This window comes from Podarcis gaigeae (assembly GCF_964106915.1).
Source record: "Podarcis gaigeae genome assembly, chromosome: 10".
In the NCBI taxonomy this organism is placed as follows: Eukaryota; Metazoa; Chordata; class Lepidosauria; order Squamata; family Lacertidae; genus Podarcis; species Podarcis gaigeae.
The window spans coordinates 36,355,478-36,370,394 of record NC_139686.1 but is presented as its reverse complement, the minus strand read 5'-3'; the positions used below and the strand labels follow the sequence as shown (position 1 = coordinate 36,370,394).

At 36.8% G+C, this 14,917-nt stretch overlaps 1 protein-coding gene across 3 annotated transcripts in view; it reads right to left on the bottom strand.

Moving 5' to 3' along the window:
- Nucleotides 1–740: 740 nt before the first annotated feature.
- Nucleotides 741–14,917, bottom strand: part of EEA1 (early endosome antigen 1) — a 48,138-nt gene continuing 33,961 nt past the window's right edge. For all 3 annotated transcript variants that reach the window (XM_083698550.1, XM_083698549.1, XM_083698551.1), the window contains 11 exons: nt 14,583–14,913; nt 12,670–12,771; nt 12,053–12,247; nt 11,624–11,806; nt 9,849–10,034; nt 9,403–9,534; nt 8,314–8,499; nt 7,385–7,623; nt 6,650–6,770; nt 6,259–6,357; nt 741–5,208 (listed from right to left, as the gene is read on the bottom strand). In XM_083698550.1, the coding sequence (XP_083554676.1) occupies nt 5,086–5,208; nt 6,259–6,357; nt 6,650–6,770; nt 7,385–7,623; nt 8,314–8,499; nt 9,403–9,534; nt 9,849–10,034; nt 11,624–11,806; nt 12,053–12,247; nt 12,670–12,771; nt 14,583–14,913 (1,897 nt within the window). In that variant the 3' untranslated portion in view covers nt 741–5,085. The remainder of the gene's footprint in view (nt 5,209–6,258; nt 6,358–6,649; nt 6,771–7,384; nt 7,624–8,313; nt 8,500–9,402; nt 9,535–9,848; nt 10,035–11,623; nt 11,807–12,052; nt 12,248–12,669; nt 12,772–14,582; nt 14,914–14,917) is intronic.

Here is a 14,917-nt window from a genome sequence, read left to right as displayed (position 1 = left end):
CCTTTACAAGTTCTTCTGCAGTCAAACTGGGGTACCAGTAATCATGAGACCCGCTTAAATCAGAGTATTTTGTTTTTTGATCAAATACTACCGGGTTATGAAAGAAAGAAAATCTGCACAATTTTTTCCTCCCTCAGAAACCATTTGTCCCACCACCAAAATGTCAAACAAAGTAACAGTCTAACACTAATCTTCACAAAAACACCTCTCACATTATAGAATCACACAACCCATTTTTAAGCAGTGTGGTCACCTTGAGATTACCTTCCTCACCTCATCAGCGCTTTGAAGAAATTTCATCAACATGATGCTACAAAGAGAGATACCTGCACAACTTGGAATGGGGTTAAACTAAGAACTGAGAAATTGTAATTTCTGGCTGTAGCGTTCCAGAAAAAAATTATCCCAACCGCCAATTAAAGCTGCGGGGTAAAATCAGTTCATACTGACTATACAACACCAAACGGAGTTGCACATACTTTTGAGGTATACACTTTTTTGTAAAATTCTGGGTAAGAACCACACGGCTTCAGTAATTATTAGTTCAAAGAACTGTAGAATGAAGCAGAATGGCACCAATTAGAAGAGCCATTTTTATCACCTTTACCACAATTATGTTCATGATGTAACACCAAAAGGATACTACTCAACTTTGCCTGACCACTATCTGAATTTGCAAATGAATAAAAGTGGATACAGCGACATCAAAAGCACAGCAAATTAAGTCACTGCAAGTGGTCTATTAGAAATGTCTAATTTTATTTCAGCCCAATAACAGATTAGAATACAAAAGTAACATTTCCACAAGTATCCACTCATGTTATTTCATACAGGATTAGCTGATGTAGGGTGTCACTCCTCAGCTTTCATTACTTTCCAAATGCAGAGTTTAGGGATTACAGTGCGTACTGAACTAAACTCTTTCACAATGTAAGGCACAACTACATGACCACAAGTCATAAACACACCACTGAGAGGAGGACTTGAGAGAATCCAACTGATAAAAATGGTCATGCAAGACTATCTACAGATAATGTGAATTTAAGGGTCCAGTTGAAAAAGAAGTGCAGTGTTGTGTAGGTAAGGCTACCTTAAAACATCTGTAAATATAAGGTAAGCACAGATTTTTTCCAATTCTAATTTATACAATTATACATAAAAATCAGTAAATATTATACACAATATTCACATCTGCGACCATAATAAACCAATCATTAAAAAGAGGCCAACAGGACAGTACACTTTGTGGCACACATCCATTATAAGCTTAATAGCATTTGTCAACTTCTTGTCTAGACTGTTGCAAACAAGAGGCTAATTTAATGGCATGTTCATGTTTAAACCAGTATCCAGTTTGCCAATATTACATACAGGTGACAAAGTCCAACAGACTTATGACCAGGACAGCTTGAACTGATGGTTTCATTCCTGTCCAACAGCTACAAGTTTGTAGAACTAAACTACATAGGTCAAAAGAGCACAAGTGAGCCTAGAATAATTGGAAACTACATTAGCATACATACCCAAATATTACATTTTTGGTGAGACAAAACACTTGGAAAATTTGGCAGTTACCACAAATCATACCTAACATTATAGTGAAGGAATCCTATCAAAATGCACTAAAGTTGAATTTCATATCAAGAGGTAGTTTAAATGAAATCTTACATAGTGGCATCAAGTGTCAGAATGAAAGGGGGGTTGTGTGTTTATTTTAAAGGGGTTTTTTAATAATAATTTTATTACAAAAGTGACAAATCCTATACAAGCAGCATTTTGGACAGATTTCTATTATAAAAGGTTTCAGTGTTTGCTAACCCAACGTGACATTCTTTCTTATCCCTTTGGTGACGAGAGTTGGTATTTAACCACATGGTAGAATGTACATTGTGTGAGCACCAACACTAGGAAATCTGGATCTGCCACACCAGTCTGTTTATATATCAACAATGAACAATGTATTTAGATACTTTAAAACTCAAAGCCAGTAGTAAAACTTTTCCATATTGTAAGGTGTAAGGAGGGAACGATGACTAAGAAAGAAGTCTTCACTGAACTTAGTGGCTCTTTAATTGGCACACAAGAGAAAACAGATTAGTTTCCTACCATCAGATATGTTCTACTGAATTGGGTGAAAACCCTTCCATTTGCCTGCTGTACAATGACTGCATAGAATATTGCATCACTCCATTAACCAAGACAGAACAGTCAATGCTGACCAATTGCAGCACTGTAAAATTGTAACTATTTTATAAATGCATACTACTCTTAAGTAGTATACTGGTTTTAAGATTTCTAGCAGTTCAAAACAGAATGTGAACACAAACATGTCTGCTCTTAGGTATAGGGATTTTTGTATGTACTTATTGCTATGGCCTGGAAAACAGACCATCCATGTAAATTCTAGAGAAACTCAATACTAAGAAAACAAAAGCTGATACATGAACTATGGAAACCAGTCAACTAATACTACAAATGTGCAAAATTGCTATGTCCACATTTTTCGATTCTTAAGCCAAACAATGCTTGTTTAAACCATGTAAATTCCTTTGCTATATATACACGTGTCCTCTGGAGCACTTAAGAATTAAAGATGCAATATTCCTAACAAAAATGAAGTTACTAGGAATTTCACTGAACGCTCGTCTAAGAATACATAGCCTTGTGGACCAATTACTACAACAATTCTTGCAAAACAGCTGTTTCATTTCTTGCATATTATGTTGGTTACACGAGAAAGAAAGTGCATAGTGCAAGTGACAATGCTATTATCTTAGGGGACGTTTCCACTGAAGTAGCTCAAATTTCTGAACTACGGATCCAACCTTATGCTCATTCTCTGAACAAAATGGATTTTCCCTTGCCTCCATGTATATGTTTGCAACTTCTAGGGCTGCGATGTGTTGTCAATTAACAAATCAAACCACTTCAATATATTTTCACCTGTTTGAATGAGGGAGCAGATGGTTTTCAGATATTCTTTTGAATGCAAGTACTTACAAAAACTGCGACTGGCAAAGGCCTCTCCCCATTCTGTTGCACAGAACAAAGGACGGCTTTTCTAAGATGGTGCCTGCTGCAACACATGCGAGCATCATCTAAAACCAAAATACTCTTTTCCTTCAAAACTTTAATTTATTCATAAGCATGTTTAATTGAATAAAACTGGTGTGATTAATCAACTAAGATTTATTTAATCAAGTAAAAGCCCTAATAATTCCCAATTCCTTTAGTAGATGCTCCGGATATTACTTTACCGTTTAGTCCTAAAAAAAAAAAAACCAGGTAGATGGGGAAAATGTCTACACATGTAGCCACTGAATGATTAGATGTAAATTTGGCATATGGAGCATGCATATCCAACTCAAAAAAATTGAAGGTTTCATACATCCTATTTGTACTTGTTCATCTGGACATTTTTGAACAGATAAAGCAGCTTTATACTAAATCAGGCCATTGGATCAAATGTCATCTGCTCCCATTGTCAGTAGCCTCTCAAAATTTCCAGGCAAAAAATGGTATTTGCTGGACCTGGAATGTATGAAACATTTTTTATCTTGAGGCATGAGGGATTGAACTTGGGACCTTCTGAGTGCAAAGGTCGTGCTAGCCATGACCCCTCTACAAATATATTTGTGGTAAGCTGCTTGCTTCTCCATTTCTTCCTAGTGCTGTACTTCCATTTCTCAGTCTACAACATTCTTCCTTGCTGGCATCACTTCCTTCATAGCATTTTAAATAGACCACATATCCAAAAGGTGTTAATTTTAAATGTCATGCTGTATTTTAGTCACTCTAAATTTTACAAAGTACATTATTTTGTGTGATTACAATGTGCATAGAAGTATGTATATTATCCTCGCCTCTCAAATCAAAAGAGAAGAAAAAAAGGATTTACTGTGTTGGGGCTGAAAGATGACATTCCCTGCCTAAATCCAATCTTTTAATTTTAAAAGAGCAATTTCAGTACCTTTTCATTTGGACAAAACATGACACCGTTGTACTATAAAACCTACGACTGAGATGTATCTCATTAAAGCAAGAGAAAGGCTCTTGGTGGCGGAATCTCAGTTACTTTAAAGCCATTAGCAGAACCTGGAATTTCGCTTCCATTTGGCAGGGAGGTATGGCAAATCTCTAGCAAGAACTAAGAAACTGGAGACAAAAAATTACACTGAGAAAGGTAGAATTCCAAGGTGACTACTTTCTTTCCTAATGTTGTATTTTTTTAATTCCCACACTTCACAGTATTTTTTCCTGGGAACTTCCATGCAGTGTTTCCTGTGAAGGGAATTGAACAACAACAAAGATTTTATAATAATAATAATAAAATTAACTAAGCAGAAGACCTCCGAAAAGGTATGCAGCAAAAACATGGCCCAACCTCAAAAAGTTTCAGAGTAAGACCTTGCATATTAAGGATGATGTAGTCCACTTAAGTACCTTTGATATGATGAAACGTATTCTTAGAGATGTCAAGCATACATTATACACTCGACACTTGCTTTCATTTTCAGTGAAATATATAGTGACACTGTAGTGAAACATCCTGAAAAGTTTAAAACCTCGAGACAGTTTCCCACTATCTAGGGCATTCACTGTAAGTGGAATCCCCAGAGAATGAGAAAATAAAAGAAATAAGCAAAAAAGCTGCTTGTTTGGGCCTGCTACGTATCTTTCACACTTCAATGAAGCTATTAAACTGTAACCATCCCATCAGAGCAGCAGCATTTGATACACAAAATCCCTGCAAATGTGTTTACTTTAAAATGTGTTACTTTTAAACAAGGAAATTAGGATTAAAAAAATACATTGTTACTCCTCTGTTTAAACTTTATTTACAAGTTACTGGGGACTTATAAACTAGACACAGAAGCTCTTGTAGGATCAAAACCAAACAAGCCATAGATAATTTCAGCCTCACAAGAAGTACAATTGTTTGACTTTTTTATATGTATATTTTCAACAATACTATAATTTTGCCCATTGTTACAATCATCACCCAAACCAAAGAGTAGTCTGAGTGTTGTACGAAGTGCATAACAGAAACTTTATTCTAGCATAACATTTAAGAGCTGTGAGTAATTATCCTTGCAAGTCGTTGAAACAAGTATCACAGACACGAACGGGTTTCTTAGAAGAAGGCGTTAAGGCATTCTTAGCTGAGCACTCGGCACAGAAGATGTTTCCACACTGTCTGCAGTGATGCTGTGAAACAGGAAAAGCAAAACAATTATATACAGGGAAAGATATAATGCCAAGCCATGGCAGGAACATGCTCTCCACTCCTATGTGCTCCAAACCAACTTGTTATTGTGAACCTCGCTTTCACACTGCTCTCCTCATAATCCTGTAACTGTTTCCACCTGCAAGTATCCGTTCAAATGACAAGGGGGGAAGATGCCCATTGCCAGGCTGAGCAGACTGCATCAAGTTGTACAAAAATATACAAGGCCTGAACACGGCTTGTACTGACAAGTCGCTCACTGCATTGCTTACAAAAGAAAGCATGAGGCTTATACAAATATCTCCCTTATATAAATCTGACAGAAGTTCATTTTAAACAATCACCTTTTTAAAACGCTTCCTTAACACACATTGGCTGTGATGTCACATCATGCTAAACCATGGTACCATATTTTTTCGTGTATAAGACTAGGTTTTCCCCCCTTAAAAATAATGTCAAAAATTAGGGGGCATCTTATACACAGTGTCTCCCCCCATTTTCTTAAATCTGAATTCCCAAAAATAGGGGGCATCTTATACATGAGGGCATCTTATAGATGGAAAAACACAGTATATCACAGTGATCCTTGAACCCAATGTGCTCCCACCTTCCCCTCTCCTCCACAGGGGGCAGTTTCAAAATTTTGCTTCCACTTTTTTGTTAACTGTAGCTTCCTGTGTTTTCAGAATGATTAACGTGATCCACAGCCAACTTCAACAAGTCAGCTTCAAAGGCCAGAGACTGGTGTTTGTTTCTTTGAAATTAACCAGTTAATATTAAATCACTTTGTTGAACCAAACAATACAAATACTGTAGTTAAAAGAAAGCAGCAACTTCTCAACTTCTCTTCCTGGATACATGGAAAATGGAGGTGGGTATGTGAGCCTGTGGTTTGTTCCAGCTCATTCACAGTACACTAAACCATTTTTATTTTTTTTAGCAAATACAGCCACTGCTTCACAGCTTTCAGAAAAATAATTCTCAAGACACACACACACACTTCTCCAGAAGATATTCCCAGACATACATACCTTTCTTACTGTTACGGAAAAACCTTTCCCACAGGCCATGCAATTCTGAACCTCATTATCTTCAGCCCATTTCCGATTCAGGGCTTGTGAATGTTTGATCTATGAAATGTAAGAGTAGAGATTTTTATGAACATTAAATCAAAAACCCAAATCGCGTCAAAGCTACTTCATGGAAATTCAACAGCAAGTGTTCTACACACCCACACACAGTACTCCCAACCCAGAATTGTTGCATATAATTTTACACATAACCACATCATTCTTATCACATTTGGTTCCTCTCCTCTACCCATCTACTTGACTCCCCTGAACAACTTAGCAAAGAGCACTGTTTACTTTAATAAATTTAAAGGTAGCGCAGAGTCTGTCTTTAGGCACCAAAATGAAATACCTGCAGTGACTGGTTCTCTCTGCCTAGCTCTTGCATGGCTGCAGTAGTGTCATCCAGTTTTCTTCGTGCATCCATCAATTTGCTCTGAAGTTTTTCAATTTCTCCTTCACTTTTAAGGCACCTAAAGAAGAAATCATAATGCTATTACAATGCCGTAAACTGAGGAAAAATAAAACCATCATTCGCATGCGAATTCATACTGTTAACCTGCCCTCAGACTATTGTCAAGAAGCAAGGGTGGGAAGGGAATTGATCCTTTTGGTTTCCTTTATATTAGTGAGAGAACTATTCCATTCCAACACTTTCTGAGTTGAAGCTACATTTCAAACTGTGTGAATCCCTATTCCAACATGGTTTCAACCATACTAGTAAGGTAACCTCCCTTATTGTAGAAACAAATAAGGCCATTAAGAAGTCTACGTTGAACAAGAACTGAGTTGGCTTCCTGTGTCAAGTGGCTAGTTACATTCCAGGAGTAAGTCACCATATGCAGTACATGCACAGGGCAGTCAAAATCTCACATAAAAGGGGGGGTCAGTGTTAGAATTTTGAATTTTAGCTTCTCTGTCAATTTGGGTGATTTATTCTGACTGCATAAGCTTATTTATTTCCATTATAATTTGTTTTTAGCACAAAATTACACAATTGGAAGTTTTCCCCATTCTATTATAAAAACAGAAGTCACCACATACATACACAAAAACATATTATTCTGCCTCTAACTCACTGACTTACCTTTCCAGCAGCACTCTCCTCTCATCTTGGTTATTTTGTACTGTGGCTTCCAGTACTGCAATCTCTCCACGTAAATCATCTGTTTGTTTTTCTAATTCACTAACTCTTCTTTGGCTGCTTTGCCACTCTTTCTTCACCGTACCCAGATTTTCATTTAAAGCTGTGATCTGCATGTTGAGTTTACCCTCAGCCTCCTCATGACTTTTATATTGCTCATCTTTTTCCTTTTTCTCAGTTTGCTAAGTCAATAAAAACATTTTTAAAATGTAAGTATTTTTCTTATAACAACAACAACAACAGGTCTGCTCAGATGATATTTTACCCCTGGGATTGTAGCCATAGAGGGAACCACCCCATTCTGCATATCTAACTCTTCTTGCTATGGAAAAAATAATGAAATCCTGGCTAGGATCCCAAATTGCTTCCCTTCATAAAAGTGACTCCAATCCAACAGCAGAATATGGGAGTAAGTAATTTCCACCTCAGCCTTCCATAACATTGTCACTCCAACCACCAGAGCAGATTTTTGAAATAAACAGGGGAAGCCAGTGAGAAAGGAGAAATCAGTGAAAATAACTTTCTCTTCATTCCACCAGCAACGGTATCTCATGAGTGGCGTTCTGCTCATGGGAAATTAGGATAGAAGCCTCTGTGTTTTGTCTTACTTAATATGGAATTCTCCCTGATACATAGTAAGTTAAATTGAGCAGGTTAAATATCTTGAATTAAAAGATTCTGATAATAGATAAGAGACCATCTTGGCTGTGAGTCCTGAAAGACCTCCCTCTGCTTTGCTGGACTTTTCCACCTGACCTGGGAGGGCAGCGCCCTGAATGACTCCAGCTACAAAAGCTGAAACTGCTGAATGGATGCTTAAACATATTTAAGCATGGATACATATTAAGTACTCTCATAATAGATATACCAACCAGTTTTGCCTCAATCTCAGCACATTTCCTCTTCATTTCTTCTTCTCTCTTTTTCAACTGATCTTTGATAACTTCTTGGTTCTTTTTCTCCTGCTCAAGAGTTGAATTAATGTTATCAACTTTTCCCTGTAATTCCAGTTTCTGCTTGATCAATAGTTGTTTGGCATCCTTTAAATTTGTTATCTCCTGTTAAAAACATACAGTATTTACAATGACAATAATAATACTTGGGTGAGAGCTAATCTGAAATCATACTATTTCCCATGAAATAGTATAATTCTCAGAACAGAACAAGACAAAAATTCAAGTGAGTTATTTTCTATATCTTAACAGGTTAAGTTTAAAAACCAGATGAATGTGTCTTTTTGCCTCATTCCTAACCATTTGCCGAACTGCTTACAATATTTTGGGGGAGCTCAATTTCACATCTCAAGGGGTCGGGGGGGGGGTGGTTAGAAGAAGTTCTGCTGGCAGGCAGGAGGAGAAGCTGAATGAATGAATGAATCGATTTATTCGGTCACTGACCAGAGTGCAACATATGCAGCAGCAGAGAGCATACAAACATAAATGGACACAGTCAGCAATTGACTGGGGTGGGGGAGGAATACATCTTATGTTACAAACGCTTTCAAAAAAAACATGCTTAAACTGGCTGTTTTTATTTGAAGAAAAAGCAGCCAGGGGCACAGAGCAAGGACATGCTTCTGATTAGGCCCCATCATAATTTTATGCTGGAAATCCACTTTCCCCACCCACCACCTCAGCCCATTTCTATTTGATCCCAAAGAAGATATAGCTGCTTTTTTCTCCAAGGTATAAATGTTGCCAGTTTAATCTATAATTCGGACCTGAAAAAAAGGCACCTGTAGGAAGGATTAAACTCGGGAGGTGAAGTAAAAAGCAGCAAAGCCAAATACTCACATTAATTAAAAACCAACACAAGGTCTACAGATACGGAAGGGTAAATGCAGTTGGAAGGAAGGGTGAGAAAGTTCACCAGAGTAAGCAGGCAGGGAACTTTTGAGTGAAATGGTAATACGCTGAACAAAAGAAGTGGCCCAGCATAAATGGAGTAGCATCTCAACATACTTTTTCCAATTCCTGTTTGCAGGTTCTGGCTTCTTCTCTTAGTTTGGAATTTTCTTTTTCCAGTTTGGTGCTTATGTTCTGAAGCTCAGTTGTTTTAGATCTTTCGTTAGCCAGGTCCGTTTCTTTTCCAGCCTTGAAGCAGAGGAAATGGACAGGTATTTTTAAGAGACCACTTTTAACTGATTTAGAAAGCAATGATCATTTTCTGGCGGTAAAGAGCTGCCTCTTTAAAATCCTGTTCTAATGTATTTCTACTACCTACATATTCTAACAGTATTGATTTTGACATGGCAGAAAAACATCACCTTCTAACCAAATGATGACAAATGAGTCCAGCAGTGAAAACATGCACGTTTCCTCATAAATAAGCTTCAATGTTCAATGAAACAATTGCATATAGAACCATAGCCACATGGCATATCACCATTAAATAAAAAATAAATTACCTTGTCTTTCTGTATTTCCTGTAACAGTTTATTCTGCTCTTTCAGTTGTTGTTCTTTATTAGACACATCCTGCTCTAATGTAGATCTTGCAGTCTTAAGTTCTTTGATCAACTGATTGTGATTACTAATTTGATTTCTGTTTGAAACCAATTCTTCTTGGGCCAAAGCAAGCTTCTCCTCTGTTGACTGAATTTTTGAAAAACACAGCTAAAGTTGCAGTCAGCCAGTCACAGTAGCAGATATGATTATGCATTAATGTGAAGAAACAGGAGTTGATTTTAGTAGTAAAAAAAACCTGTTAGCAATATGCAACAAAGTCCTTTCCAATTCAGCTCCGAATACAAACATGAAGAAATAATATTAATAAATGCTGATACAAAATTTAAAGTGCAAATAAAAGGATTATTTTGTACTGATGCCATCGTCCCATTACCCCTAGCACAAGTCATCTGAGTCTTGGAAGTCCCTCACTTTCGATTTGGGTCTCTGCACAAGCTGCCATACAAACCACGCAAACGGCTGCAGTCGTAGCTGCTTTCCTACAGGCATTTCATAATATCTAGATATTGCATGGAAGTTGGGCCATTCCATCTCCTAGTGCCAGATATGTTGTGATGTGTTTGTTCCATGTTTCTGATAAGCACAGCTGAACAGTAGATTGTGCCATAATTTGGCAGAGGAAACTTCAGGTATGTGTTTTCCTATACACCTTCTCCCAGACAGTGAAAGAAGTAGTAGCTAAAATGATGTGAGGATGAGGAGAAAGGAAATCATTTGGGTGGGAGTGGGGAGTGAATGGAGGATGCCAAACAATATTAGCGGGGGTGGGGGAGAAGAACCTGAGGTTGTCTTCTTCCCTTTGCCCCAACTTCTAATAGCTCCCTAGATCACATAACTAATATTAATATATCATAAATGGCCTGAAGCACTTTTGCCCCCAACTCCATGCCTCTTGCATCTGCTGCCGGGAGCCATAAACTATGACTGACAGAAGCCATAGATCAGGTGAAGGACTCCAACATTGTAAGTCATTCTTGTTATAATTTGAATAGATTGAAATCTGCTTTGAGAACTTCAGTTAGAAAATTAGGTGTAAATATTTCTAATAAATAAACGCGGCCAGGACTGCATCTGCATTGAAATGAGCATTTACTGCTTTAATGATCAAAGCAGGCTAACTCTCAATGAATGCAAAACAAAACCCATATATGTCCAGCATAAACCAAAAATAAAAAAACTTTAAATATGTAATATTGTTAGAGGATGATACTTCTGCTGCTGTTGGTTGTAATTCTTTCCATTAGTTGTGTTTAGGATTACATATACGGTGGCTAGATGACTTAAGTATAAAGCTAGTTTAATTTTAAAATGTCTTAAATCCTGCTATAGCTTTAGTTACAAGGAAAATGAAAAAACACAAATCAGAAGTATATTTCTCCCAAATATTCCAGCAGAGGGTGCCATTATCAGAGTTCAGACAACTCAGTATTTATAGGTTATTTACCCTCAAAGTTAGCACTTCATATAACAGGCACTTTATCAAGGTCTTTCTTGTTTCCTTACAAATGTTTTGCAGTGTATACACCTTAGACACTAACATTTCCCCCCCCCCCAAAAAAGAGCAATTGGAAGAGAGAACAGGAGCATTCCACACTGCAGTATTTTGCTGCAGATTCCACTTGTATCCTCTAATTGCCAATTTAAAAGGCACAGGAACACTATACTGCACACAGTGAGAAAAGATGCCCTATAGCCTTAAAAGTGATGTAATGTACCTGAAGATCTTGTCGTGTAGCCAAGAGCTCAGATTCTTTGCCATAAAAATCCAACTGAAATTTTTCCATGTTCTCTTGGGTCTTTTTATGTGTCTTCTGTAGCTCTGCTATCTTTTCTCTCTCTGCCGTAAGCTCTTGTGCTGACAATGTTATCTGCTGCTGCAGTTTATTCTCCAGTTCTGCCTAACACACACACAAGAAGAGTTTTCTTTATACATAATAAAGAGTAACATGGAAACATACAAGCATGAACATTTTCTACTTGCGTTATTGCTAATACTTTCGCTGTTCAGTTTACAGAGAACTTTACAATACTTGTCCCTATAAAATAAATACCTATGGTTTATTTAATTTTGTTAAATTTATTCAGAAGACAGCAGTGTTCAGATCAATCTAAACTGGTAGCAAACCCTCTTTGTATGCTCTTACCTTTTCTAAGAGAGCTGATTTCAATTCAGCTTGCTGTGTTTCATTTTGCTTTTTCTTCTGGTCAAAAGATTCCTTCAGTTCTTTCACCTTCAACTGCAACTGCTGCTCGTTCTTTTCTTTTTCTTTCAGGACACTTTGAATCTGCAGGACTTGCGCACGCGCTGAATCAAGCTCTGTTGCCAGCTGCTTGGAGATCTACATAGAGAAGAAAAGCAGAACAGTACTGTGTATTATCTTTACCAGATGTAGTATTATTTTCATGCTGCTGCTTTTAACATTATGCCTTGGAGAGGACACTGCTATGTCGTTATCCATCATCTGAGCTAAACTGAGCATTTTTTAAAAACCCACTTTATGAATTGGGTTGTAGAAATAGAATATTGCAAGATTCCTAGGTCCGTGCTCATACTTTTCTGAGTTAACACATGAACATGAACACAACAGCTATTTAACCTTGGAGCGATCGTCCACAGTTTTATTAAGTGAAATCTGTTTTGGGTATAGTCTTGTGGAAAGTTGGCACTCTGTCTCCCTCTTTCCGGGTTTGATTCTAGCAAAAACTATTTGATAAAGCAATTGCTGATTTCACATGCTTGCTGTCAAAAAGTCAGCATTACCCCTTCTTGCTTTTCCAGCGAGTTTTTCAGTTCATTCTGCTCTTTAGCTATAGATTCCGACTGAAGCTGGAGTTGATGTCTAGCTTCTTGACAAGATTTCTCCTGTGTGAAAAGAATGACTGGTGAGCTCGTAAAATTTCCAAAATATAGACCTTTCTCTTTTTTTGGAAAAAAATTTGGGAAGTTTCAGCAATGAATTCTAACATTCAGTGGAAAACAATGGACAGTTTCAAAGAAACTGAGTATAATAAATAAATAGTGAAGATGATAGATAGATGATAGATGATAGATGATAGATAGATAGATGATAGATAGATAGATAGATAGATGATAGATAGATAGATAGATAGATAGATAGATAGATATAGATAATAGATAGATAGATAGATAGATAGATAGATAGATAGATAGATAGAAGATAGATAGATAGACAGAGATACTGTGTAGATCAGAACCTGGCACCACAAGGTTGGTTGTGAAAGAAACAAAGGTAATAATCTACAGCACTAATAAACAATGAGAACTTTTCTCTTTTCACAATGGACCCTTTTCATTTAACACTGTTCATCATAAAGGTCAGTAACAAAACCAGTTATGTTAGAAGCCAAGGCTGCCATCTTGTATCTACTCATGTGTTTGCCCCATTAAACTCAATGGAACTTACTTGTGAGTAGAAATGTACAGACTTGCACTGTAAGCATTTTTATACTTTTACATTTAATTGATGAGTGAAAATTAAGTTTTTGGAAACAAACTTTAACAACAGTAATCAGGGAGAGTAAGGGAAACCTTTTTAAAAATAAGAACTCAATTAATTTCAAGGATTCTTTTATTGTTTTGGTTTTAAGCACTGAATCATACAATTTTTAGGGTAAAAAAATTCCTAATACAGCACCTCTGCATAGATTTGAAATCTTTGCAGCATTAAATAAAAGTTTTGTGTATAACTGGTATAAAATAAGGAAAAAATATTTAATTTACACATATTAAATGTTTTAGAATGCATCACACTAAGAGAATATATTGTCATCATAAAAAAAGAAAATGAAATTCTGAGGAAAAAGCTTCTATATGCTTTCAAAAACAGAAATTTCATCAAATGTATATTACTATTGTACTCTAATGTTGGCCAAATAGAAATCAGGTAAGAGAGGAAATACGTGGATAATATCATCTTTCAAAATAGATGTGGTTTTATTTTTTAAGGCATGGGTCATACTGCCCTACACCAGCTGATATCATCATATTGTTTATAATTTCTTCTAGCAGATATTACTTTCCCCCCTCAAAGCCAGCAATTTCAGTTGTCATATTCATAACAACAGGTGCTCACTCAATTTTCCTGCCGCTCATCTCCAACAGGGTCCTAGGGTCACTTGCCTTTCTAAAAGGCCTCAAAACGCCCACAAGAGTGTGAAAATTGTTACTTTAGTATCTGTTTATATATAATACAACATAAGGAATTCTATATCATGTTCAGGAAAACATATGGGCATCTTTTTAAAGTTATGACAGTGTTCCTTAATTAACTGGGTTCTCCCCACTGCCAAAAACACAGAGAGATATTTCATGCACTTTTAGTTGCATTTCTTCCACAAACCACATCAAACAAACCTGTTTCATTACCTCTCCCAATTCTTTCCAGTGCCATTCAAAAATTAATCACAGCAGATGGACATCTAATTCAGCCAGTGCCCAAAAGAACCACACACGTGCAGGCCAAGATAATACACTTAATTAGTGAAAAGCTCAATTTAGTATACTTGAGAGTATTAATTTCCCATTGTCAGCTTCACCAGTCCTGGAATACTGCCCTAAAATCTCACAGCATGTAGCAAAGCACAGCTAGTATTCATAGATGCACAAATCTGTCGCACAGGAAATCTCTATTTGTTTAAAAATTCATGACTCACTATTTCTGCCACTGCTGCCTTTCCTTTCTGTTTCTCTTTTTCCAATTCATCTTTGGCTTCTTTCAAAGATTCAGTGCTTTTTGACAGTTTGTCTTTGATAACTTCAAGTTCCTTTAATAGAGTATCTTTTTCCAACTTCATCTTCTGCAAATCCTCTGTCACCGCTTGCAGCCTTCCATCCAGTTCCTTGTGACGTCTGTCTGAATCTTGATGTAATTTCTCAATATCCAATTTCAATCTTCCATTTTCTTCTTCTTGCTTCAATATCTGCTTGTTTGCTTCTTCCAGGCTATCGCATTTCTTTTGTAGATCTAATTTGGTACTAGATATTCTGT